Source organism: Trachurus trachurus, assembly GCF_905171665.1.
Source record: "Trachurus trachurus genome assembly, chromosome: 22".
In the NCBI taxonomy this organism is placed as follows: Eukaryota; Metazoa; Chordata; class Actinopteri; order Carangiformes; family Carangidae; genus Trachurus; species Trachurus trachurus.
In genome coordinates, this window is record NC_139907.1 from 16,366,440 (window position 1) to 16,393,556 (window position 27,117).

The window sequence follows — 27,117 nt, forward strand, 5'->3', positions numbered from 1 at the left end:
CCGTCTTCCGTCGCTTCTTAACGCGTCATCGAGGAGACCGTCCAATCAGGAGTCGACTCTCCGCCCGTTCGGCCAATCACCACTCAGCTCCTTGTCCAGCTCCGATGACGCAGTTCAAGCGTGCCGGTGAACGGAGGATGTCCAGGTATGAACTCGTGTGGATTTTACTCGATAACTAAAGCACAATTATCACGTTTTAAGGCACACGTTGGTAGATTTGTGTTAGTTTTAATTTTGTATAATGTGTGTTTAACTTCTGTGTCTCTTCTTCAGGCTCCTTCGCAGAGTCTTATCATCTGTACACACTCATAGAAACATCAGGTCTACTACTAAAGCCTGTCCTGTCCTTGCCTTGAGACCCACTATGGAGCCTAAACTTTACCAGCCCCCTCCTGAGGTCCGGGGTATGACCACCTTGGATAAAGAAGCCTTCAAACAAACCATCACAGTCCCAGCTCTACGGGTGCCCACTGGGGTCTTAAATAAAGTGATAAAGAGCCTGAAAAAGTCGACCATCCAGCGGCCGGGGCTTCCCAGAGTGGTTCAAGACACAGAGCAGAGCAGTGACTTTCGTCTGGTGCTGTTGGACCCTCACAGAGTCTCCTCGAAAAGCTCCTTCTCTGAGGCCGAAGCCGAGGCTCTGAGGTCTTTCAGTGTCCCCGAGGAGCTGCAGCACTATGAGCTACAGCTGACCTACGACAACCTGAAGAGCGAAGAGGTGCTGGAGGCCGTGCTCCCTCAGGGCCAGGATGTGACCTCTGGGTTCAGCCGGGTGGGACACATTGCACACATGAACCTGAGGGACCACCAGCTCCCATACAAGAATCTGATAGGTGAGATACAGATGTTTCAACAGCACATTCATACTCATTAAGCGTGTTGTGTATTGTTCCTCCACTCATTTACTTTTCACATTCTTACTTCTGCAGCTCCCCTGACTTAAAAAAAAAAAAAAAAGCGCAAGCAGAAAATTTAAGGTCGCACAGATCGACTTTCAAAGCAAATATTCACATTTCCTTTTCATTCATGATCCTCACACACATTGGCCTGACACCTGTAATGACAGATACCAGATTCTTTGAGTTGCCTCATCCATGTTTCACCAAAAAAAAAAGGCAAATACTATTTACTGGTTGCACATGCACAAGTAGATAAAAATGTATTTAGGTGCAGTCTGCAGCCCTGATCCAAGTTAGTGTCAGGTATTCATTACTGTCTCTGGTACAAGATAGTGCATCAAAATACAAACATAACAGTATGTAAATATAACTAATGTACCTGGAAATAATCATTTGTATACTTTCCTTTTTCCTACTTGATTAATATCCACAATTGTTGCTTTTACTTATCAGTGCATTTTTATTTTCGACCCCCTGGGGCAGCTACCCCAGGGGGTCGGAGGACGCTATGATCATAGTGTCTCACTTTTGTTTGTGATGATTTGATCAACTGGAAGTTTGCTTGGGGCTAAAGCAGCAAATCAAGTAAAATCACCAGGACCTTAAAGTGCAAACAGACTTTGCTGACTGAGTATTAATCAAGTCCCAACTCAGGGGAAAACATACTAAAAGATCGTTTTGAGGAAGAAGATGTATTCACTGCCACAACTTTGTCTGTTTCCACTTCCACTGCAGGTCAAGTTATCATGGACAAAAACCCCGGTGTCACAAGTGTGGTCAATAAAACAAACACAATCGACACAACGTACCGCAACTTCAAAATGGAGGTGTTAGCTGGAGAGGAAAACATGGTCGCCAAAGTAAGTTACTCACACTAATACACACACACAGGATGAACATGGACTGACTACTTCAGTTGCTCTGAACCAGGGTTATTATAGTTAACTAAAGCTTGCAGGAAGAAAACGCCACAGCTCAATATGGGACGACTTCGAGTACGACCCACAGGTAGATAAGAGTGAATGTTACGTGATGAGGACTGATGGGAACATTTATGGGATGCAACTGTTAGGGGAAAATCCCACAGATTTGGAAGTTCATCTTCAGAGGTCTCACAGAGGTTTTCTCCTTGTACCTGGGGAACTAAAACTAAATAAAAACAAAAAAAACTAACTCCAACCGGCCCACTTCATTTTTTAATGTAATCTTATCTATTCTTATTTATTTTTTATTTTACTTAAAAAAACTGCTGCTCAATTCTTTAGAATTATTGTCTTGTTCAGGGAGAATGGCTTCTTGCTCCCATGTAAAACTGAGGTTTTTCATTAAAGTGACAAATAAACTGAATTTGAAAAAAAAAAAAGTGAAACTGAAAGCAAACTGAAAATCTAAACAGAAATAAAACTAATGAAAAAATTTAAAAAATATAATACAACAACAATTTTATTTATATAGCACATTCAGGGGCGGTGCGTGGCGCAGTGGGCAAAGCGGCTGCCCCATGTAGAGGCTACAGTCCTCACCGCAGGTGGCCCCGGTTCGAATCCCGCGTCGGGCAGCCCTTTCCTGCGTGTCATTCCCCCTCTCTCTGCCTCCCCCTTTCCTGTCTGTCTCTACTGTGTGCTATCAAATAAAGGGAAAAAGCCCCCCCAAAAATATAGCACATTTCATGCGTCAAGGGCAAACTCAATGTTTACAAAAACAAAACAAAGCACAACATTACATAAGGAATACACTTAAAATACATTAAAAGCACAAAGAGAAGGAAATGTTGCAAATTAAAAACAATTAAAGGGATAGTAGCATTTTTTTTTAAGTGGGGTTGTATGATCTACAAATAGCCCCTAAGTACTTTAATTGCAGTAGAAGACTATTTGTAGATCACACAACCCCACTTAAAAAAAAATGCTACTATCCCTTTAAAAACTAAAAACTTGTGAGAAAAGAAATGTTTTTAGTCTGCTTTTAAAAGAAGATACTGTTGTAGCAGACCGGAGTTCGTGTGTGTATTCTTGGGATAGCGAGTATAACCTTGCTCTGAACATGTTCAAGAACGTCCTCCGAGATCTGGAGACGCCGCTCATGCTCATGGTCATTTATCTGTGTGTTGCAGGTGAAAGAAAACGGGGTGACATACGAGTTTGATTTCTCTCGTGTGTACTGGAACCCTCGGCTGAGCACCGAGCACCAGCGCGTGGTGGAGCTCATCAAACGTGGCGACACCGTGCTGGACGTGTTCGCCGGCGTGGGACCCTTCGCCATCCCCGCTGCCCGCTCGGGCGCCAACGTGCTGGCCAACGACCTCAACCCAGAGTCGCACCGATGGCTGCAGCACAACTGCAAGCTCAACAAGGTGGAGGGCAAAGTCCGCACTTTTAACCTGGACGGCAGAGCCTTCATCCGGGGACCGGTGAAGCAGGAGCTGCCCGCGCTTCTGAAGGGAAAGGCCAAAGTTCACATCGTGATGAACCTGCCCGCCTTGGCGTTAGAGTTCCTGGACGCGTTCAGAGGCGTCCTGCACGAGGAGCCTCCCTGTGACGAGAACCTACCAACGGTGTACTGCTACGGCTTCTCCAAAGACGAAAACCCCGACACAGACGTGGTGAAGAGGGCGTCCAGCAGCCTCGGGTTTCCCCTGGAGAACAGATGCTCTGTGCATTTTGTGCGCAATGTGGCGCCCAACAAAGATATGATGTGTGTGAGATTCACACTCCCGAAAGAGGTCGTCTTCAGCAGCAGTGATGAACAGACAGGTGAGAGTTAATTTACAAAACAGTGAGGAATTCAATAAAATCTGTTAAGGACTTCAGTATGAAAACCAAACATTTAAATGTGGACACAAATATATTAGAGGGCCACAGAGGCAGCTGGTCCAGTTTGGCTACAGGAGGAAACCGAGGCTGAGATGAAAACTTCTCACTGATGTTTTACAGTAAATCTGCAGATTCCATAATAATAGAAGTGACTTTTATTCATGAAGACGCCGTCACTGTGTCATTTTTCTAGCTCAGTTGACAATTAAGTTTTATCCTGTTCACCTCATAACATTTGTTTGTGTATCCACAGAGCCGTCGGAGGAACCAGCACCAAAGAGACAAAAGTGTGAAGAAACTACAGGTTCAACATGATAAATCATCAAAGTATAAAACAAAATTGAGAACTTTTTTTGTTGTTGCATCTGTTGACGATGTTGAAGCATGTCATTGGAAAGCGTTTGGTTTATTCTCCCATTTGTTCATACCAGAATGTATTAGAACTGTTTTTACTCGGGCTTCGTCCTGAGTTGTTTAATTTTTTTTTAAATAAATCTGTATTACGATGGACAGACACAAACTGTTGAGTTCATTTTTGATTTATTTAAAAATAAAATTAACACAAACTACAAAAAGAGTCATATACAACTTGACCAAAAACAAGCCAGATCTTCATCATCACCACCAACACGGCAGCAGCTCTCCACAGAGGCAGCAGGGCAGTGTTTATAGTCCAGTCAGTGACGTTTCCCGTTCTCACCCTCTGAGCTCTGCGTGGCTTCATCCCCTCAGAGGGAACATCCCACTGAAAGCGTCCTGAATGGCTCGATGACACGCCAGAGCCGAGGTGTATCCTCCAGCTGTGTCCTGAGGCATGGCAGCCCGCACGTGGTTCAGATACCTGAGAACACACAGAGAGCTGTGGTCAGCAACAGCAGTGAGGCATTTTGTAAATAATGTGATCGACTAACAGCCTGAGAGCTGCTCTCAAAAAAAAAAAAAAGTACTTCCTGTGAGTGTAACTTGAGGGCAAGTTTATTCTTCATTAAATCCACACTTGAAGTTATTTTTTCTGGCTCTCTGGGACCTTTTGGCCCTTTGATGAGATCAACGAAGACAGACGTAGCCGTACCCTAACACTGGAACACCCTGTGCCTAAAAGCCTCTCCAACATGGCTCTATTAAAGTATTATAGGTGTCTTTTATTTTTTAAGTGCTTACAGATGTATCCTGCCAAAGCCCCTTTTCAGGTTCTTAAAGCAAAGCCAAGAGTCACTGTTTATTTTCACATTGGCGCAAAGACAGAAAAACAGTCCAGCTATTAATTTAGTCTCCACGCCGTGTCCCCTCAGTGATCGATGCCCTTGTACTAATGAGTGTGTGTATGTCGGAACGAGAGGTGGTGGTGGCGGTGGGGGGGTTACCTGGGCCCCCCCTCACCACTCTAATCCTTCCTCCACAGTTAAAAGCCGTCGCTGGAGGAGAAACCTCTGCACATGCTCTCTACGTCTCTCCAGCAGCGTCCGACTACAAAGCTAAAAAAGCAAAGTCCTCCAACAACTGAGACAACACGTAGCCTTGCCTGTCAATACCGCTACTACACCCCCCACCCACCAACAGCACCACGGAGGACTCACAGCGCTGGCAGAGGGGTCTAAAGCCCTCACACGAGTCTGGCTTTGTGGCCCTTGTTCCTGTGAGCTGGGGAAACTTCAAAGGGAAACGGGAATCAAGAGCACAGGCAGCCCTCTGTGATTTCTGTGCCCATTCAAGCTGCTTTACAGAGTAACCCAACACCTGTGGGGAGGCTCAGACTGAGAGAGAGACGAGGCGTGTGTGTGTGTGTGTGTGTGTGTGAATGAGAGATGGACAAGGGAGTAAAAGGTGAGACTGCATGTTGAATAGATCTTTTTTTTTTTTTTTTTGCATTGGAGTTTTATGACTCTTCGAGGCATTTTGGTAGTTTCCTTGTAACGCAATAAAACCTTGACTGAAAAAAAAAAAATCAAGTCGAGACATATTTGCTGGCGTGACTGTGACACAAAAACATAAAAATCAGACATGTATGAATTTCACACGGGGGAGATGACCTTGTCGAGTCAGACGGTGAAAGTGAGAAGTAGAGCAGAGCAGAGATGTCAGTCAGGTCCTGCACACAAAGACCACTCATCACCCACTAGAGAAACAACACACAAGTTCAAAACAGGAGGCCCAGTGATTAATAATAACTTCATTAGGCCCAAGCTGCTGTAGCCTGTCCTTCAGAGCACTTGAGGGAGGTCTTCTCATATGGCTTCCTGCATCAGATGAGTGCTATCTATTGATTATATTGTACTGGGCCTTTTTAATGGTGAAAAAAGTGGGCTATTTACAGCCCGGCTAAGTCTGCTCTTCCTGCTAATCTAATCCCCAAGCTACTCATGTGGTCATTCCTTCCAAGAAAGCTGAGAGCTCTGTGTAACTTTATACCTGCCTGCCCCTAAGGAGAGAGAGAGGGAGCAAAAGAGCAGAAAGAGAACATGAAGGAGAGGGGAGCGGGAGGAAGAGGGAGAGGAGAGGAGTGTAGGTGGAGGGGTGGGAAGCAGAGGGAGGGAGGGAGGTGAAATCACCTTTGGGTATCATCATCACAAACGCTCTTCTCTTAAACCAACCCTGTCTGCCCTCTGCTCACCCCTAACACCCGAGGTTAGTTCAGTTCTGCTCCATTAACTCGGTGGCTGTATCCGCATCTTCCCGTAAAGGCCGGCCGCCGCGTAGCTACATGTACCTACACATCATCAATTCTCTATAGATGTTGGCCAAGCTGAAAGATAAACTCCACTCTCTTTTTTCATTTCCTCACATGACTGTACTTGACAGAGATGAGAAATTAAGAGCAGACTGACAACACCTGAGACGTGCAACAACAAGAAATGCATTAAAAATGCGCAGCGCACTTTCCTTACGAAAACAGGCAACCTCTTTACACCGCCTTCAATCATAAAGCGCACACACACCATCTGAAACAGACGCTTGGAGCCCCTCTGACGCTACTGTTTCACCGTGAGTACTCCCACCCCTTCACCCTAACCCCCCCCCACTCCCCTCTTTCTCCCTTTCTCTCAGAGGACTGGACTGCCTTTTGTTCGCAGGGCCCTGAAACCCAAGCCGTTTCGGCCGGTAACATCTTTCACTCTCCAGGCCCCACCGGAGCATTAGCTGCAACTCGATACGGGTCTTTTCAAAGCCTCGTATTATTGGGTAAATATGGGTCACTTTGGACCGGCCCATTATGTCGCTTGGGGGGGAAGCGGGAAAGGAAAAGACGAGTGCATGTGATGAAGACAACGGAATGACACAGTGTGACAGTCGTGCGTGTCAGACTGCAGTTGCCACAAGGGAGTGCGACGGGGGTTTTCCACTCAAATTAGTGATATGTGTTTTGCCAGCTTTCCCTCAGCTGATCTCTTTCATCTCCTCCTGTGCCACAAACAAGGGACATTAATTACTGTATGTCATTAATCCCCTGGAGAAGCAGCAGACAGGAGCATGTCTCTGTTTATATTCACAAAACCATAATAATAGATGATAAAGTTATTATTTTTCAACTCATGAAAAAAAAATCAGCAGTTGGATCCAAACTGTTCAACAGCATTTTTCCACATGCGTCTGTCTGGAACTGTTGAGTACCTGGGCAATGTCTCCTGCTAATGCTAATAAACGATCAGAGATTTTTCCAAACGGGACCCTGAAAGTATTCCCCTCTCCCGCTGCCTGGAAAACGCTGCAGAGCCGCGTCTCTAATTCAAAGTGAAAAGATAAGTGGCGAAATGTTCCGGCGGGTTCCGTGTGATTTCCAGCTGAGAATGTGTGGCTCCTCTTTTTGTGTTTGGATCGGCGATGCTGCCGTGGAGCGGAGGGCGTTTGGCTCTTTCGGGGAAATTGCAGTGAGGCCGGGACTCAGGAGGGAATCCAGTAGATATCAGATGGAGGTGCTGGCTGCATTGGGCCTCCTGTCTAGACTCCACGTGTTGGCTGGAATTGGATTATGAAGAGCTGTGGAAGCTCATGCAAGCAGCTTGATGGAAAAGAAAAGAGGCCTGTAATGCTACAGTGGCTGTTTCAGCAAGCAGACACTTAATCAACATCCAAACCACAGTGCAGACGCACAAGACAATGGAGAAATCTGAATCAGTCTTAAACAACGCCCATTGTGGAATTACTTAAATATGGTTTGGCTGCTCTCATACATGAACACTTCACATTCCTGTTCACCAAACAGCAAAGTTCAAAGACGCTAAACTGGCTCCTTCAATGGAACAGAAAATTTGAGGTAGTATCTGAATGAATGGGATTTTCTGAAAGAATCCATAAATTATGAATGTGTCTTACATTTTTCCTTCAGATTCTCAGCACTGCATTGAGACCAGGCCCCAGCTTGGCACCTGTCCCTTTTCACAGCAGCCTCACTGATCCTGGGTCAGCGTTTGTTTTTACAGCACAAAGATCAGAGGCTTTTTGGATTCAGCTTGTCATCAGCATTATTCATGACCCAAACAGGGTACACTGACTTTCACACAGTTGTGGAGACAAACTTTTGTTGAATCCACAGAGGAAAGGGGGGAAAAAAAGACATCTACAAAGACAAATCAATAAATCTTACGCTACCTGAGATTCCTCCAAGGACTGGAGCCTCATTAGCTATGTTTATTAACGCGAATGAGCTTAGACTGGTGTGTGTGGACTGTCGAGTGCACAAGGAGGGCAGCTAACAAGCACAGGCAGGCTATATCTGCACCAGGGGTAAAAGGCCAGTCATGAGTTTGCTGGATGGCAGCGTGAATGTCCGGAAGTCTTCCTTTAGCGCTCTGCTCCGGCAGCGGTGGAGGATTCCTGGCCTGGGAATGATGGGGGACAGAGGGGCGGAGGGGGGGGCTAGAGCCACACACCTGCCAGATGATTTGTCATTATAGAGGGGTCAGCACTCAGCTGTCACCCCCTAATCACCCGTCCTACCCTTAAGTCACCCCCCACCCCCTCCCCGACTCCCTCCCGTTCACCTCCCAAACTCAACTCCAGTCCTCCAAAAACACCCCCTGCATTCCTCAGGCGGCTCCGGTTTCACTCACAGCACTGCTGCCCCATCTGCCCCTCCTTCCTTACACTCTACCCTGAGAGAAAATGTACCCCTGTGAGAGACACAGCACACTGAGCACATTGTGTGGATGTGAGATGTGTGCTTTTGCCCCCATGTGTGTGTGTGTGTGTCTGTGTCTACACAATTCACATGTGCGCGAATAACATGTTTGTCTAAGGCCAGAGCTGTTTGTATCGATACCGACGACGACGAACTGATGGAGGAGAGTTTTTACCGGTGGAGAATGTGTGAATTGGTCCAGGCTGCGGTCCAGAAACAAGACCCCCGCAGACAAGCCAAACACAGAGGACTCTCACAGGTATATTATATCTGTCAACAACGCTCTTTCTTCACCACGGGTCAGAGGTCACACTCTTTTCCAATGAATGCAGCTTCCTCTGGGATGTGCGGGCGTGTGAGACAGATCCTCAGCCCTGAGCCTACCCACTGTCCACCAGATTATCTCGAGTTGTCCTGTGGAGTGGAGGGGAGATGAGGGGAGGGGGTCTCGGTGTGCTTACATCATATCCTCACGAGCCTACAGACCCCTTATCTGTTAGCATGCGCCTTATCATCACCACCGACAGGCTGCGTCTGCCTCTCTGCATCCCATACAGCAGAGGACGGGGAGGTCGGTATCGCTAACACTTAGTAAAGGAGAGAACATGTTCAGAGTGTTAACAGAAGCCTTGGGTGACACTTGACATTAACGCTTATAGAAATACATTCTCATGTGGGGTGACTGACGAGCTGTAAGTTGTCTTCAAGGCGGCAGCTCGTCAGTATCGGTGACCATGACTGAGTCTTCGGATTTTTTTTAGGTTTTTTTATTTTTTTTAGGTGTGTTTCAGAAAAACAGCACACAATAAAGACCTATTGTCCTTCTTGCCTCTGAATTCAAGTGTCACCTGTCACTACTCATCCAGAGCTCACTTGTGCCTCAGCCCTGCACCTCCTCTGTCTGACCTAATGGGGGCAGTAGAGGCTGGCTGACTGGCTCTGTGACCGGCTACACACCTCACCGCAGCAGCAGCAGCAGCAGCCGTGGGGCTTGGAGAGGCATCACACAGCACCGCTAGCCACTTGATACAGAGAGCATCTTTCTTTCGTCTCCTGAGCTGCCACTTGATAACTCTGCCCCCCCGGAGAGCTTAGAGGAAGGAGGAGGGGATGGTGGAGGGGGGGCAAACTGGACAGGAGAGGGAGGATAATGACATGACATCAGTGTCATCGTTAACCAAATGGGGCCGTAAACAATGGGAGGACATATGCTGTCCAGTGAATAGCTGCTAGCACAAGGCACACCCATGCGAGAGCACACAGCAAAGGAGCCTTGACAGTTGGACGAACATCCTGAGAATAGAGCGCCGATACAGAGAGGAAGAATAGAGCGTCCCAGGGGGGATTCGCCTCCACAGGTATCAGTTACTGATGCGCCTCAAGGACTCGGGGGGACGCGATGAGGATTTCAATCAGGTAGAAAGATGGAAAAAGAGCATATAAGGGAGGACGGGGGGGAGGGAAACAAAAAGGCAGGGAAAGGTGCATCAGGGGAGGGCATTACTTCATACATCATCGTTGCGTAGTACCTCCTACCATGAGGTGCGTGTGTGGCAGATCCACACAGCTCCGCATGACGGGAGTTTGTTTTCTTTCTCTAGCCCTTAAGAGGGGAAAATGAGCCACCTAATCCTCCTGTACATTGACTGGCCCTTTGCCCCAAGGGTGAAGAGCAGGAGGCAAAAAAAAGAGGAGGGAAAGAATCTCAAGTCTGTTGGCGTTTGTGTTAAATGCATAGTTGTGAGCACCATTGGGCGCAAAATCAAAGCATGCAACTCTAGACGGTTGCGCGGCTGCATTGCAAACCTCTACACAGATCAGTGTGTGTTAAAATAGAGGAGAGACATCACCTCACCCTTCGCTGGGTGTTGACCCTGTCGCCTCTAGGCAGTGACACAAATAAACCTGGAGGCGAGAGAGGCTGTTATCCTCGGAGTTCCCTGCCCGCGGGTGTCTCCTTCACTGGCCTGGTTTGGCCTGGCCAGGGATTCATGTCAGGAGGAGACTGCTGGTCTGTCTGGCGCGCAGCCCAGAGGAAAACAATAACACTAAAAGCAGACCTCTTTCAGATGACCAGAATACACACAAGACAAATGTACCTCCTGCTCTGTCATTCTGCAAGGCTCCTCCTGTTTCCGCCCCGCTCTTTGGGTCAGAAATGACTCACCCGCAAGTGAAAAGCTTCTAGTCAACTACAGCGCGTGCTTATTTTGACTCATACTTCAAGAGAAGATCAATATTTGCACAGATCTATGGGAGGGAAAACAATAGTGATCTGGCCTCCACCAGCTCTGTCTGTTAATGGTCTGTTTACTGAGACAGACGGGATAATGGCCTGGGTGGGGGCTGGAGGACGGTGGCCACGCTCCACTCTATTTCTGATCTAGTTAGTAACGAGGAAAGAAAGCACCTACAGTACGAGAAGCTGAGTACCCGAGCAAGGCGGTGGCTGGCTATATGCTGTGAATGAAAATGACGCATCCTGTTGACACAGACAATTTTGCAAGTCAAATAGCTGCACTTGAGCCTCCACACTTGTATATTGACTGCACTCTCTTTTGGCTATGCAAATTTCAAATCTGTGAGCCCCAAGGCTACAGTCCAGCTCTTACATCTAAGCTATGGGGACGCTTAAACGATCACACAAGCCCTGCGCCGGAGTCCATAGTTACTGGCTATTTTGGCTCTTGAAACACAAGACACTGCAGCGTGCAATGAGTGTGTAGCGTGGAAGAATGGAGGATCTGATATCTGAGAGACCAAGTTCAGCTTTAGGTCCTGGTTATGGTGGCAGCCCCAAAGTATTTGAGGGTAAGCCCTGTTGTTATGCAAGAGCCAAATAAACCAGTTCCCATAAATGGCACAATTGGGCAACTTTGCAGAATATTTTTAATTGGCCGAATAAATAAAATGTGTGTCTTGAGACATTATCTAATAGTAGTAAAGTAGATCAAAGACCACTGCTCTTGAGGGAGTTCATCTGAGGTCATGTTAGCCGGCGCCTCAGTCTCCAGCTCATAACTTAAGCATCAAAGCTGTGAGAGAGTGCATGAGTGCGTGACTATTTGAGGCCCAAAATGCAAGAGCAGTCTCTCTAAGGTGCCATCACTCTGCTCCCGTCAGTCTCAGCACTCTGACATCCTGGTGCAGCACCTCAGGTCCCCCGCGGTCGGTGACCTCTGACCCCCTCCTCCCCAGGCTCTTGCAGCCCCGTCAGACCCATCAGATGGATATGTGCCCTGCAGGGATCAGAGAACCTGGGGTACATGGTAAAGCTATTCATGGCCGTTTCAAGAGATTCCTTGTGAGTGGCCGTTCGCTGCACAAAAAAGAAGTATATCATGGCTGACTTGCACTTTCATCACAGAGTAAGAGGGGAGAGCGGGGGAAGGAAAGAATGATTTGTATGCAATTTAAACCTCATATACTCTAATTTAGTGATGGCAGAAATGGATTCAAGAGTACTCTATGGACCATGTTTAGTGGTCCTGCTAAGTACGAGAGCCAAATCCGGGGTCACTGGTAGTGCTCTTGGCCAGCTAGGCCAGAACTGGAAAGATGGAGAGCTAAGACCTGGAGTCAGGCCAACCCGGCAGGGAGAGGCCAGCAGAGCCAGCTGCCAGGAACTGAGGGCTGCGATGGCACCACTGGCTGTTCTGGATATCTCCCTCCCACCAAAGCACTTAACATGCAGTATAAGCCAACACACAGACAAACAGACAAACAAACAAACAAACTAACAGATAGACACACACCATTCACATAAACACGCAGACGCCAGGGGATGCTTGGAAAGCTAAAGAACACAGACAGGAGGAGAGCATCACTCAGAGACCCATTAACCTCTGGCTTCTAACCAGAACAGTGAGCAGGCATCCTTTAAGTACACGTTAAACATTGCTACTCCTTGTGTGTGGGCAGCACCACTGATTTATGTATTACTTCAGTGAGTCCATGTGTTTTTACTATGTCCATGAAAATATTGCATCATTTAAATGAAGACGTGGGAGCAGTTTCCAGGGGAATAACACGGCTGGTTGTCCTCTCCGTGTTCAAGAAGTAAGGTCACAGCAAACTAACTACTTATCACTATTTAACCCTTCAGCTAGTCTGGTTTGGTGAGACCAAGCCCTCGGAGGACTCCTTCCTTGAACAGAGAAGTGCATCCCCAAGAGAGGAGCTCCAGACTAAACACTCTGCTCATTCAGCTGCTCCCCTTCACCCCACCGACAAGAGATGGATGCGTGACAAGCACTCCCAACAGAAAACCTCACTTTTTCCGCCAATTATAGAAAGCAACGCGAAGTGGGGGAGGAGGCAAAATTTCAAAATATTATACACACTGGCATTTGGCGAAGCACATTGAGCAACGTCTGTCAGAGAGAGATGGGCTAATTTCAGGGCGACCTGTGCCAACACAAACAACTATTCTGGCTGGCTTTCATTGTCAGCACTTGAGGTTTGAGTTGAATTTTTCAACGCTCCGCAGCCAATTTCTCTTTCCCCCCATTTTTCCCCCCATATGATTTGTCCTTGTCCAAGATCCCAGTCTGTCTTTCATCGCCTACGCAGTCAAAGCTTAGAAAGTATTCTTGTAGAGAACAAACTCAGACCCAGATGCTCATCTACACATGCGAAAACAAAAATAGAGCATAAATATTTCTTTCAAGTCATCAGGATACATCTGCAAGAGCTCATGTACATAAAACAAATTATTTTAACTGTAACGCAGGCATGACTTCATTAGTCCAGTGTAGTTTGATGCATGGAAGTGCTTCCATTCAGGTTATGTCCATCAGCAAGCGCAGGGCTGGCGAGAGGAGGTGGGAGTTAACACAGCTACCGCTCCAGTCTCTGGCTGCTGTGTGTTGGGATTCATATCGCAGCCATGTCAACATAAACATCATATGTTTCTGTTTGTGTCTCCAAAGCAGTGTTTATTTCTACTTTGATTTTGTTTATTAAAGGCTTTTACTGTTCAACATAAAAGCAAAGAGCCATGGCAGGACATTCGGTGTAAGGGCTGCAGCGTTACATTCACCGTCTGCTCGTAATTCTTAGGGCTCACGCACGGTTCTGGGTATGTGCCAGTCAATGAGATGGACAGTGTTATACGGCCATTACAGAAACCTTGCGCAGTCAGGGTCTCATCCTCTGTGGCAACTCATACGTACCTGTGCACATCAGGAGGGGAGGATTTGGTTATGTATGTGTGAGTGCAGAGGGGGGGTGGGGTGGGCTGAATGGGCACTTTTGGAGGCCCCTGATGCCTGGACATGCAGCCTTTACTCTGCCCCAGTATTGAGGCAGCTGTCTTTAATATAAGAGCTCAGCTCAGCCCATATTTATTCAGGTACAGCTGACAGAGGGAGAGAAAGAGAGAGGGAGAGAGACAGTGAAAGAGGCGTGGCCCTTCTTTTTCCTGGCAGCCGTGCAGCACTCCTGCGGTTTTTTGGGGGGCAAAGGGACAAGGCGAAAAACACAGAGACAGTGAGACAGAGAGCGGCGTAGAAGAAAAGAGTGAGTTGAAATAAAAAGCACGGCTCCAGCGAGTCCTGTGTTGACTGGACGTCCCGTGCAACAGACGAAACCCGGAGGCCCCAGGGCCACCAGGGACAGGGTGTAGGAGCTCAACTCTCCAGTCTCTCTTGATGGCTGTGTCCAAGACAAATCACCAGTGGTGCTGCTGTCACCGAGGGCCTTGACCAAGACAAACAGCCATGTTTTAAAATAAGTACCTGCCCCCTCACAGGCCCTTTCACCTCATCCACACTCAGGCACATCCGTATCTCTTCACACGTTGAAGCATATTCCCTTCACAGGTCATAGGACTGGAGCTGTAGTCTCACGCTCGACTCAGGGGACTCACTTTTCACCCTCACAATGCCGTCTGCGTTCTCGCTCCTCTGCACACACACTTGTGAATATTTACCACATCACACAAGTTCCATTGCGGCAAAAATGCTGAGACTGCAATAACCAGGGTGAGTGCGAGTTTGTGTGACACTAAATGTATGGCGGCTTTAAGAGACACCGTCTGTGCCTATGTGTGTATATATGGAAGCCCGATTGTCTACGCACTGTATATAAGAGCTTGCATGCACAAAACCTCAAACTTCGCTGAATCACAAACTGCCAACTGCACATAAATGTCAGCACTATTCCTTGTTTTTTACCTAACAGCCCATTGCATCTTGGGAGTTGTGGTTTGTCAGAACTGGCTCGTCCATGTCGCTGCCTGCGGCCTGCACCGGTGGGACCTGTGTTCCTGAACTGAACCTCATTTATCTCCGTGGCAGAGCCCTTCCTCTCCAGCATCGGTCCTCCTGGACCCCTGAACTGCTGACACCACCCCCCCCACACACTCCTCTTCCTCTGTCCTCTGAGCTCCAGCATGCGGCAAAATTTGTGAGATGTGTTTCATCTGCATATTGATCAGCCTGGCCAAAAGAAGTCGGACCTCAGCACTTCACTGAATACATAATGTAAATAAATGCCAGTTATTCTGCTTAAACTCTCCTGCAATCCTTTGAGGAAAATGTTTCACCTTAAGTAGCTACTTTTCCAGGTAATTAGGTAAATGTGATTGTACGACAAAAGTCAATAGCACCTTTTATCTGAAAATAAAGAAGAATAAACTAGAAAATCCTTATCCTAAACATGCTGACATTATCTTCAAATCCGCACATCTCAGCCAAATGAAGGTTATTGTCAGGGTGAGCAGCGCTGAAAGTCAATGAGCTCACCTAAAAAGAATATGACCCTGTTTTGCTCCTGTCACCCAATAAAAAGCCGGCCGCTCTCAGTGTGTGGGCAGGCTTTAGTGCCAGCCAGTTGCACTGCAGACGGCTGGGCGCTGGGCTGTCTGATGGATAGCTTACATTCAGTGAGGACTGGACCAATGGCGTCGTGGATTGATTGGCCCAAAGGGGCCGTCGGGGAAAGCACTTCCTGTGTGTGTTAATGGACGCTCCTGCAGAGGCACTGTGGCTGCTTGTGGAAGGGCGATGGTTGTTACTCTCTCTCTCTCTCCTTCCCCCCCCCCCTCTCTTCTCCCAGCCCTCCTCCCCCCCATTTGTTCTCACTCTCCCAGTTAATCAGAGAAGAGTCAAGTGAGACGAGCCAGGCTTCCCAAGCACACCGACTTCCTCGCAGCTCTCTAACCCGACTCCAAGACTGGTACAACAAATTGTAGCAATGTGGACAATTGGAAAAACTCTATGATTTAAATTTAATTACCAAAACATTACTCATATTTGTCTCAGAAAAGGCAGAGAAAGAACTCCTTGACAACATTTTGAAACAAACACCAGAAATACACAAATATTTGTTCTGAGACTGAATTAAGTCACATTTTTAGTCAATGTATATGTTCAAAATAGAAAATTTTTGAAAAATTCTGGGGAAAAAATTTAATATTTCTTGAAAAAAGTGGTAAAATTTCAAGAAAAAGTTGGGGACCCCCTTGAACCTTCTCAAAGGTCCCTGTGGGTCCCCGGACCCCACTTTGAGAACCACTGACTTAAAGCATGTGAAGTGAGTTAACTACCAGTAAGCAGAACTTTTGATATTATACGGGTTTAAATGGAGATTAATTCACAATGAACAGCTATTTCTGAATCTGACAGAGTGTGACAGACTTATCTCAACTGTCTCAGAACCAAGTTTCTGTTTTCCTGTATCTTCCTTGGCACCAAGTTACATAATTCTTTCCAGGTGACTTCCAAAGAAATAAAAGATCAACATACGATGAGTCAACCTGGCATCCGTGTTAACGCCAATGCTAAATTGCAACATAGCATGTATAGGTATGAACCAGGTATGTGGACATAACTGTGGACATGATTGTGTGTAAACTGAGCCCGTACCCGAGTCTGCCCAGCTGCTCCAGTTCAGGCACCGGTGGTCCGTATGTTTCAATGTGGAGAGGCTGGTAGTGATACAGGACTTCCTCTATCTTGGTCACAGGCAGGAGGGACACCGTCTGACGCTGAAGGAAAACACACAACAGAGGGACAGCATTCAATACTGGACAATTATCCTCATTGTCTCCGGGTAGTGTTTGGCTCAACAATGGAAACTATAGCTGTGGCACAATCAGGGCGACACAAACGGAAAAAAAGGCTTAATGTCAATCAAACTGCAGCATGAACAGCCACCAGTTCTTGATAGACTGGTTTGGAAACGCAAGTTTTGTCTCCAGGCACCGCTGGTTTGGTAGAGAAACCTTGCTGGTACGATGACTAAGGTCACTCGGTCAACATACAGTTGGCAACTCAACCACTAATCCTGACAGATATCTGAAGAGGAGGAAATGAAAATGAAAAAAACATTACAGAGAAGAACTGGTCACGTTGAAGAGGAAATGTTTTTCCTGATAACAGAAAGAAAGTGTGTTATAGCTATCGACTGTCTATGAAACCATCAATAGACAAATCAACTAAGAATATATGGCTGTGGAAGAGAAGGTAAACAGCTTGATCAAACTTAAATTAAGTGAACTGTATGTGAGTAGGGAGTGCTATGTTTGTAGCTGTGATCGTTTACCATTTCCTTGTCTCTCTGTGTAATCACCTAAATCCTGTCCATCCCACCTGATTGAGTCTGAATGTCAGTTTTCAGCTTAGAAATGTTGAGTCATAAGACCCACAGTGTCAAACACGGAAAACCGTAGTCTGTTTAATAAAAACCCTTAGACCCACAATTACTTAAAGTTGAGATTTCAGTCAGGCTACTCCAGTTCCTAATGCTCTTGACCATGGTGATCGTGTGAGAAATACGATACTTCTTAAGGACACTGAAGAATTGCTCGATTTAGGGCTCTGCCGTCAAAAGGGGAATTTCCACACAGCCTTAGACCACAATGTTTTCTCCAGCATTAAAGAAATGAGGCTTAGAAGACAAGCCAGAGCCATCAAACCAGGAATTAAAAAGAAGATGTCTAAACAAACACAAACTATTTTAGAGAGTAGCAGGGGAACTCAGGGACAAAGGAAAGATAAAAAGATAAGAGATAAAGCAAAGAAAGAAGTAGAGGGGGAGTATAAACAACAGAACACAGAGTGGAGCTGATGAAAACCAAACTAAACGAGTAACATGTGCCCCGTGGCCTCTGACAGCCCGCCCTCACACATGCTTTGGCCTCTGCAAGCTCACACACAGGGAAATAAAGCGACCAAAGCTGAGCTTAAAATGGCACTAAGTGATGCACACTGAGATGCACTGGAGCAGAGTTTCTTAACCAAACACACAACATAGTAGTAATTGTCCAAACAGGCCAGGAGTGTATAAAACAAACACTGTTATAAAATGTATTTCATCAATATGGAGTGATACATTGTAGCATTTACTTTGTGAATTTTTTAACGTTTCTCCTGCACTTCTCTTAAATGTGTCTTTTGCATTTACGATGTTGTTGATTAGTGGTCAGGACTGGTTTTTATACAGTTTTATCAACAATGTAGTGAAGTACTTTGTCAGGCATTTAATTAAATTTATTAGATCAAAAACAATGTTACTCCCTGAGTTTTTTATTAAGAATTTTCAGTTTGTTTTGTCTGAAAATTGACTTTAACATAATATATATACATTTTTGCTATTCAAAACCACACTGTGATTTCCCACACTTTCAGCTACCTTAACAGAACGAGCCCAAACCTGTTGCATTTAGCCATGGTTTACACATGCAGGTGGAGGGGGGGGGGGGGGGGGGGGGGGGCAGTGTATTAAGAGCGAGGCAGTGGGTTTTTCCATTAAAGAAATGTTGACTGTCGACTGAAAACTGAAAATGTCTCTTCTGCTTTGCACTTATGAAACTGCAATATGTGGAGTTAGTCATGTTTGATTATTTATTGTATAGAAAACAGTAAGTGGAAAACCAAATGAATAGTAAACACGAGAACTGATGGTATCTTATATCTTATCCACTATCTGAATGCCTTGCTTTAAACACCGTTTCCCAGAAACACAGAAAATACTGTGTTTTCACCTTTAACCCAAAGGTGCCAGTGATCCCCTACGTATCCTGTCCCATCCATTCATCCAACACAGTGGAGCCCCACCACAGGCTAATGAAACCCAGACCAACCAATCCATAGCCAGTCACTCTCCCTCTCTTTCACACTCCTTCAGTCTCTCCATCCATCTTCTTTCAGACTTTCAGCACTGTGCAACTCCCCTACTGAACAATCAAAGAGACGAGGGGACGAAGGGGTGGGGAAACACAGGGAAAGTCTACAACATGAGAGGCTAAGAGAGAGAGAGTGGCAAATTGAGAGTTGCAGATAGCTAAGGGGCAGTAAATCAGATTTTTAAGTGACACGCAGAACGGAGCCAACTGTCAGACTAGAGAAATTTCAGTTGCATTCCTCTGCAAGGGCACCTTGAAAACTGGCAGACACACATCAGCACAAACAAACACGACACAAGACATGCACACACAGGAACAGGTTTTGCTCTTCTGAAAATGTTTACAAAAAAAAAGGTGTGAATTAAAAGGTTTGTAGAACATCTAACCAGCTTTGATACAAGAGGAGCCGTCTCACTGTCCTGTCAGCAGACCTGCTCTGTCCTCCACCATTAACACTGCTGAAACTTTCAATCATGAACTCATCACATCCTATTAAAAGCTTGTGTGAATTACGGCATATGAATGTTGTTTTCCAAATGCTCCGGTGAAAGAAAGCAACAGAAGGGGAAGAGTGTTGTGGCAGAAATGCTGAGGGACTGGGGGGCCGCTGGAACTACACCACTGACAGAGCCAACACAAACATCTGCTTTCAACATCACGGAGGCCCATCTTACTACCTATGCAAAATTATGTGGGCCCTCATGATGCTTTTAAGTTTGTGTATAACTGGTATTTAAGACTCTTATATTACCCATGTGACACTAAAATGAAACTCTGGGGACCATCAATCTTAATAAAACCGCAGGGGAGGATGATTTGAGGAAATCACCGTTGGGCCAGAGGGAGTATTCCTCCTCCTGCTCGGCCGATCCTCCTCCATCTACCTCAGATCTAGATAGAGTTCGACTTAATCGACTAACACCAGCTTCATCTTCTCGTAGTGGGACCATTTTAAAAGGTCAACCACTCGTGCCGATCCTAGTGCTGTCGGAGGGGACAGGTGTGCTGGCTTGGAAAACTGTTAAGCATTCCCCGCCTCTTGGGGGGTTGAATTCGGCTCGTGATATGCTGTCACATTACTCTTTCTTAACTCTGCTGCCCGTGTTAACAGTACCATCTGGGAAAGCAACAGGGTTAGTCCGTCTGACAGAGTGATGCGGCTGACGCTCATGTGACTTTTATGGGACAGGGCGCTCATAAAAGTCACATTACTTCTAAGCTTCTAAGGACTGAGAGGTCTGCCCCTAAGGCACAGCACCGACTGTGTGAAAGCCTGCATTACAAACAAGGGATGGGTGTATTACCAATCTTGATCAAAAGATGACTGGTCAGCTCGAATGGTGGGTCAACACTAAAGCTGCCACCAAAACCATGTGACACACACATGCACGTACACATACACACCTTCACTTCACAGCACAACCATCAGCACTCTCCAGGCCGTCCATCTCTCCCCTGACTTTGCAGCTCAGCAGGACACATCAAGGTCGCTTGGAGACTCGACTCTCCATCAGCACCTCTCCACCACATCCACAGAGACACACGTACTTGTATTTGGTTGGTTTGCAAGGGTTTGGGGAGCTTCTGTTATCTCAGCAGAGCTCTAGAGGCGACGAGGCCCCTTTCACTAATGTACAAAGTGATAATGAGAACAATGGAAAGGGAAACAGTGGTCAGGATTGTATAGGGGATAAGATTAATAAGCCTAGTTAGGGGCCATCCCATCCTCAGTTCTCACTTCCACCTTGTGCCCTGGCACTGCCAGTGCTTCTGTCTGGATAAAGAGCTTTGGGCTGCCCACTGGCCCACTGAGCAGCAAGTAGCAAGTGTAAAAGCTGCTGTCCACATAGTTCCTCCCCTCGCCTTACAAGTTTAAATATAACTGCCTGACTAGTGGCAGCTGCCCCCGCGCAAAGCCCCTAAAGCTGACAACTCCTTTTTCCGCTGGGCCGGGCTCGGCCGGCTTGCCCATGGGCAAGGGGTTGCTGAGGCCAACCTAAACAGGGCCAAGCCTGGGGCAGGGGCAGAGGTGTGAATGCCCACATGTGCTGGTGCCAATCAGGGTCTCTTTACCGCCAGAGCCGACCCCCCCGCCCCCTCTCTCCATGAGCTCCTGCAGCTATCAACCTGCATGCCAACAATCCAATAAAAAGCAAAAGGCCAAAGGGAAAGGGTTACGCACTCTCTCTCATAAAACTAGCCCTCTTCGGTTTGTGAATGCAACATATGTCAAACTTCATCAATACAGATCTGTGTGTCAACAGTATAAACGACAACGACTGTGTTCGTTACAATTTGTTTTACAAGTGTGAATGAGAGAAATGAGAATACCAGGGAAATCATAAGCCAGTTGAGTGGGAGTTGCAGGGAGTATGTAGCGACAGTCTCCCAGGCAAAACAGGTTTGGCCAGTCTGCCAGTAAAGTAAAGCAGAGGTTGGCCGGCGCTGACGAGTATGTCTACCGAGCAGAGGTCACTGTAGAGGACAACTTCACCAAGTAAAACAGAACTGAGCAAACAAGCTCACAGCATGAGCATATGTGTGTGTCTGTGTGTGTGTGTGTGTGTGTGTGTGTGTGTGTGTGTGTATTTGTGCGTGTGTTTCCTATGGTAGTCAAATTCCACGGCCTAAGTGTAGAATGGACTAAAGCCAGAGAGTACCCACGGTTATTTCAGTCAGCTACACATCTATGTTTAGGGATAAACTTTCCACCCACATTTGGCTGATTGTGTGTGTGAGTTGCACTTTGTTTATGTGCATGTGTGTGTGTGTGTGTGTGTGTGTGTGTGTGTGTGTGTGTGTGTGTGTGTGTGTGTGTGTGTGTGTGTGTTTGTGTGTGCGCGCCTCCTGCTTTCATTAGGTGCCCATTCCGGCTTCGTCAGGTATGTCAGCTGCTCTGCCGCCTGTGAGGAGTGGATTGGGCCCCGGCAGTGCTGGAACCTGGGACCTTTCATTTAAGATGGCGCTGAAAGCTGTCCCAAGGTGGAGAGATTCCCCATCGGTCAACTGCTTTCAGGAATGGGACACTATAGCAGCTGAGGACAATCCCTAACGTCACACATGCACTTGCAGACTGGAAAACACAGTCACTTTATCATCACTTTACAGGCACAAACAATGTCAATCGGCTAAAATACAATCAAAAGCAAAAATGGAAAAATGAATCCTGAGATGAGTATTTCAAATTTCAATAACCCTCAACTCATGTCTGTGTTTTCTTCAGAGCAGGTGCCAAGCAGGATGACTCTTGTTATCATGCTTAGCAGCGGAGCGGGTCTTATGTGTCAGACAACAACAAGCAACCTGTTTAAACAGCGAATAGTCAACTCCCTCCCACATAGACAGACTCTTTTGATATCAGCGGACATCCATTTCAAAAAGACACTTTATTCTTCAAAGGATGTTTACTCAGACTGAGTAGGGGGAGTGCACATTTGTGTATGTGCATGCACCCGCACAGGGGTATGCATGTGTCTTTAGTTCAATAGAGTGCCTACAAAGTGAAGGATTAGTGAGTGATTTCAGACCATTCCTGAGGCAAGACCAGGCCCATCCCACCTCCCATCACACCTGGACCGAGACTACTTTCCCTCAGGATCGGCAAACTTCCTCAAGCATCCATTTGACTGCATGTTAACACACAACCACAATAATCGCAATCAGTTAAAGTCCCCTTCACTGACTGCTGGAAAATCACACAGGCTAAAGCGCAGTGCCAGCATGGCTGAGATGTCCCCAGTAAACAACATGACACAACTAGATGCATCATTAGATCACTCTTTAAATAAAGACCAGAGCCACTGGGAAGCTGAAGAAGAATTGGCATCCTCACGTTCCACAGATTTGGACGGCTCACAGACGGGCAGATATGTCATTCCACCAGTGACGGCTCACCTTGGCCCCGGGTGAAGCAGCTGGCTGAAGTAATGGGTGGGTGGGTGGGTGGGGGTGCAATGAATTTCTGGTTTCATGACTGATGAACTTGCGCATCACCACAGACATTTCGATAAAAAAAAACAAAAAAAACACAGGGACACAAACACTTAAAAACTCCTTTGTGTATGTGCTTCACGGGAGATTATTGATACTGTGGCCTCCACTAATGGTTATCTTATTGATTAATCTTTGTTTCACAAAGTTCAAAGCAATGTCTTAACTTCCTGTCTTCCTGTCCAATCAACAGTCAGAAGACACAAGGATATTCTGTTAAACAGAGAAAAGGACCAAATATTCAAAGTTCATTGAGTCAGTCAATGTTTGGCATTCTTACTTAATAAAAGACTTGAATGACAATGATGATCAAAATAGCAATTACTCTTATGACTAATCAATTAATTGACTAAACATTACAGAAGTAATTGATACCGCTGTCACTTAAAAGGGAAGCACAAATCGACCATAAAGCAATATTATACAAATGTAACCGAGCTTTAGAAATGTGTTTTTACCTTTGCCTCCCCTAATTTCTGCTGAAGAAAAACCGAAACCCTGCTTGGAACAAGGGACCACAACCTAGCAGATAAATGAATTCCAGCAATCTGCAGGAATCCACCACTCTGTGCTGAAACCTCACCAAGTCAAACAGCAGTCATTCTTATGGACTCTGAGATGAAGGGAAATCCAAACCCACACGTTCCCCTGACTCGAGTCTCTCAGTCCAACGCAGCAGATGCATGGTGAGAGCTCTGCTCCACCAACAGGAGCTCAGGGACGGGAGGATGAAGAGAAATTGGAAAAAAGAAGCGAGGAAAAACAGCCACAGAAGAAGCCAAGAGCAACATAATCATGCTGTTTCTCTCTCCATCAGCAAGTTTAACTTCACGCTGTATATCAAGGGGGTGAGATTCAGAGTACCAGAACCAGTTGGATCAAGTTGACGCTTTTGGACTAGTGCTGGATGAGCCAGTTGTGTCTTTGGGGTTTAATGAGTAAATTAATACCTTTTGTTGCGTTTCACTGCTTATTGTAGCATCTGCTTATTTCATCAAGAACCTTTGAGGGGGTTGCACCAGTGAAAAACAGTAAAAATGTGCAGGAGAGTCAAACAAAGATGGCAGGAGAGAGAGGATTTGGCTATACTTAAGTATGTCAAAACCTAGCTACAAGCTTGAGCCTAGGTGAGCAGATCTCTCTCCCACGCATCACTGAACTGTGGGAAGACAACCATGTCTCATGAGGGTTGCTGTGGAGGGGGTGGGGGTGATGACACAGCCTATCTCATCACAGTAAAATGAAAATAAACGACTGCAAACCTGAACGACGGCCAAATGGAAGGTCTCACCAGACAAGACGAGCACAAAGCTGCAAGCTCAGAGGGACCAGAGCCCAGAGCCCACATGCTCTCTCTGTGGGTCGCACTGCTCGCCCAGAGGAATGTGATGACATGACTGAAGGGGTGACGGCCTGTTCCCACACTGAAGATGCACCAGACACAGACCAATATCCTCCCTTTGAAGATGTGGACTGTTAACACTGCTCCACTGTCAACAACAAGCCCTATGTTTAAACTAGAACTCACCTTAAAACACACCTCCAGATGGGAGTAGGATGCAACCACGTGATCTTAACCTACAGGGGCTCATTGTAAATATAGTAGCCATTTGTTATTTATGGTGTGTATAGCTTCCTCAAGGTCTTTTGTTTTACTGAGCTCGCTCTGCTTTTACCTGAAACAGCAAATCACAGACTAATGTATACTAAGGTCGTGTATGGAGCAAAATTATGAAATCAGCCTTGCATGGAAAAATGCATCTACTTTCTTCATTTAAATGAGACCTCTCTGTTGATGCAGCAACGCATCTGACAATAATCTGACAAAAAACTTTTGTTGTCGGGTTTAATCATCAGATTCTGTTCACACAAACTTATAACACAGAAGATGCACCAGAATGCCGTTCATTAGTTACTTTAAAAAATGCTGTCACAGCCCACCATCATTTAGATTGTGGGCGATCTAGAAGCCTACTGTTTCAGATGCATATTGCGCACCCTCAATCTTTATGTGCATTTGCAATTTGTGTCTCTACCAACGATGCCAAATAAAAACAAAAAACACCAAGAAATTAACAAAAAAAAACCTGGCTATGTTCAGAGAGAGGTTCAGCCACATTTTTTGGATACCTATGATAAACATAAGCACAGATGTTTTGTTCTCCAACTACAAACAAGTGCTGACAACAGGTTCCCACTTTACTATGGCGACTCAAATACCCATATGAATAGATTTCAGGTTTAAAATACACCACTTCAGCTCCATTTGTGCCTGGTTTAGAGTTTTTCAGACCCTAAAACAAGTAGTTTTGGAAAGGCACCAATTTTAGCCCTGTTCTACTTTGAACACTAACAATCTGGACAGGTAGAAACTATGATGCCTTGCAGACACTCATGTTTTCTGACTCGTTTTTGACTACCAGTGGTAAATGCAACATATTTCAAGAATTATACACAGTTCATCAAATTGTCTTTGCAGTTGGTTTGTTGGTAAATGGTTAATTTATAATTCAACCACACAACTACAACTTGCAGAGTAGACAATCTGCCTCTTGTTTACACCAGCATGTGCACAGCCAATGTGGTTAATGGTCATGTCATTTGCATTTTAAGGTGTGTTGTATGTCTATTATTTCTAATATGAAAGTAAAACAATCATCTGGCTGGAGATTGTTTTGATTGATAAAAATGATAATGTAGTAGTGTGTACTTTGCCTAAATCTTTTAGACACACTGGGGCATGAATAAGATAAACAATGCAAACAAGCAAAGAGAGGCCAAAAAGAACCTGTTTGAGGTTGTATGTGTGACCAGAGGTTAAAGAGCTAAAATGCCTAAAATGCACTCACCATATGGATTCCAGTTGAAAACAGATTAGTAGGTTTGACCGCCTGTTTCTGCTGCTCTATCTGGGTCTCCAGCTGAGCCGCACGGACCTTGTGTTGGGCAAGCAAGATGGTAGCAGGAAGTTGAGACTTCTCCTGGAGAAACAAATGGGATTTGGGGTTTTATGAGAATGTTAATCTGGGTGTATGTGTTACGTGCAACCAAGTGCTTCATCAGGAACTTTTTGACTCAGCAAAAACAGCTGACACTTGTACATGTTGAGCGCTTTTTCTCATGTAACTGTTGTGTGTTGAGAGATAAAAACACAAACAGTCAGGCCCCCTCCTTGTTTCATCCCACACAACTCTGTTTAACTGGAAAACTGATGCTTTCAGGATAGCTGCCATATTATTAATGCAAGACATATTAACAAAACTGTGGCACTGCAGGGGACGCTGCTTCAAGTGCACTGCACCGCCTTCACCTCCATTAAATGCAAGGTCGGACGTTTCAGTTTCTTCAGTGGACAGTTGCCAAGCGCAGAGGTCTAAAAACACAAGCTTGGACTTGTATGCTGAAGAGGGAGGACAATGTTGATAGTGTGGACAGCAGTGGTAGGACAGTCTAAAGGTGTCTTAGCATTTCACAGTAAAACCAAAAGCGATTTATTGGCCAGTGCTAACACAAACAAGTCCTGATCCGACTGCAAAAATGGACCGCTTTCACTTATGAGAGTTACAGTTATTTTGAACAGGCACTTGTGTGAATTTAAATGCTTTATTTTCTGGTTAACGTGAGTCACATTTCATAAAGATCATGGGGGGAAAAAGTTAATAAATTCAAGAAAAAACATGCCTGCAGGCAATTAATGTAAATTCAATATTTACATTTGATTAGAACAATACTCAAGAAGTGTGTTCCAAGTTCCCCGTGAAATATTTTATTGATTATAAACACTGATTGCGCCAGGAAATAGCAACAAAGAAATCTAAATATATGTGTTGGCAAATGTTTGTGTGTTCATGTGAGAACAGTGAGCTTTCTGACCACAGGGATGTGCAGATGTCAGAGCTCAGGAGAGTTCCCCCAGGGGGTGTGAGGGCTGATCTCATCTGCCTATAGTCAAAAGGCCCTGTGCCTTAAACAAACAAACACACAGCTTAGCTTGCTATCTGTGATGGTGCTTCAACAGTCCACTCTGCAGGAACAATCACTTCCAAAGCCCGCAGCTCAACACAATGGAGCCAAGAGGCTTTGGAATCACAGAATGAGAACAATGCAGCCTGCAGCACAATGACTGGTAATAAGCTTTTAATGATCTCACAGCCATGAACCCTCAGGCTG

General features: G+C 45.8%; 2 protein-coding genes across 4 annotated transcripts in view; one reads left to right on the plus strand and one right to left on the minus strand.

Annotated features, from left to right (window-relative positions):
- Positions 1-96: 96 nt before the first annotated feature.
- trmt5 (tRNA methyltransferase 5) lies at positions 97-4,242 on the plus strand. Its single transcript, XM_083998339.1, has 5 exons — positions 97-145; positions 274-833; positions 1,635-1,759; positions 3,013-3,652; positions 3,966-4,242. Exons 1-5 carry the CDS (start codon positions 105-107, stop codon positions 4,025-4,027), a joined length of 1,428 nt encoding a protein of 475 aa, XP_083854465.1. The 5' UTR covers positions 97-104; the 3' UTR covers positions 4,028-4,242.
- A 47-nt stretch (positions 4,243-4,289) lies between these two features.
- mnat1 (MNAT1 component of CDK activating kinase) overlaps positions 4,290-27,117 on the minus strand; it is a 33,248-nt gene continuing 10,420 nt past the window's right edge. Inside the window, exons 6-8 of one of the 3 annotated variants that reach the window (XM_083998349.1) lie at positions 25,797-25,928; positions 16,697-16,818; positions 4,290-4,553 (exon numbers count right to left, since the gene is read on the minus strand). In XM_083998349.1, coding sequence (XP_083854475.1) covers positions 4,433-4,553; positions 16,697-16,818; positions 25,797-25,928 — 375 coding nt within the window. In that variant the 3' untranslated portion in view covers positions 4,290-4,432. Of the gene's footprint in view, positions 4,554-14,057; positions 14,529-16,696; positions 16,819-25,796; positions 25,929-27,117 lie in introns of those variants that run through there. The other 2 variants (XM_083998347.1, XM_083998348.1) reach the window with 2 other exon arrangements.

Coding starts and splice junctions, on each gene's coding strand:
- trmt5 (XM_083998339.1), top strand. CDS start 105: ATGACGCAGTTCAAGCGTGCCGGTGAACGGAGGATGTCCAG. Junction 834..1,634: donor CCCATACAAGAATCTGATAG/GTGAGATACAGA, acceptor CTTCCACTGCAG/GTCAAGTTATCATGGACAAA. Junction 3,653..3,965: donor CAGCAGTGATGAACAGACAG/GTGAGAGTTAAT, acceptor GTGTATCCACAG/AGCCGTCGGAGGAACCAGCA.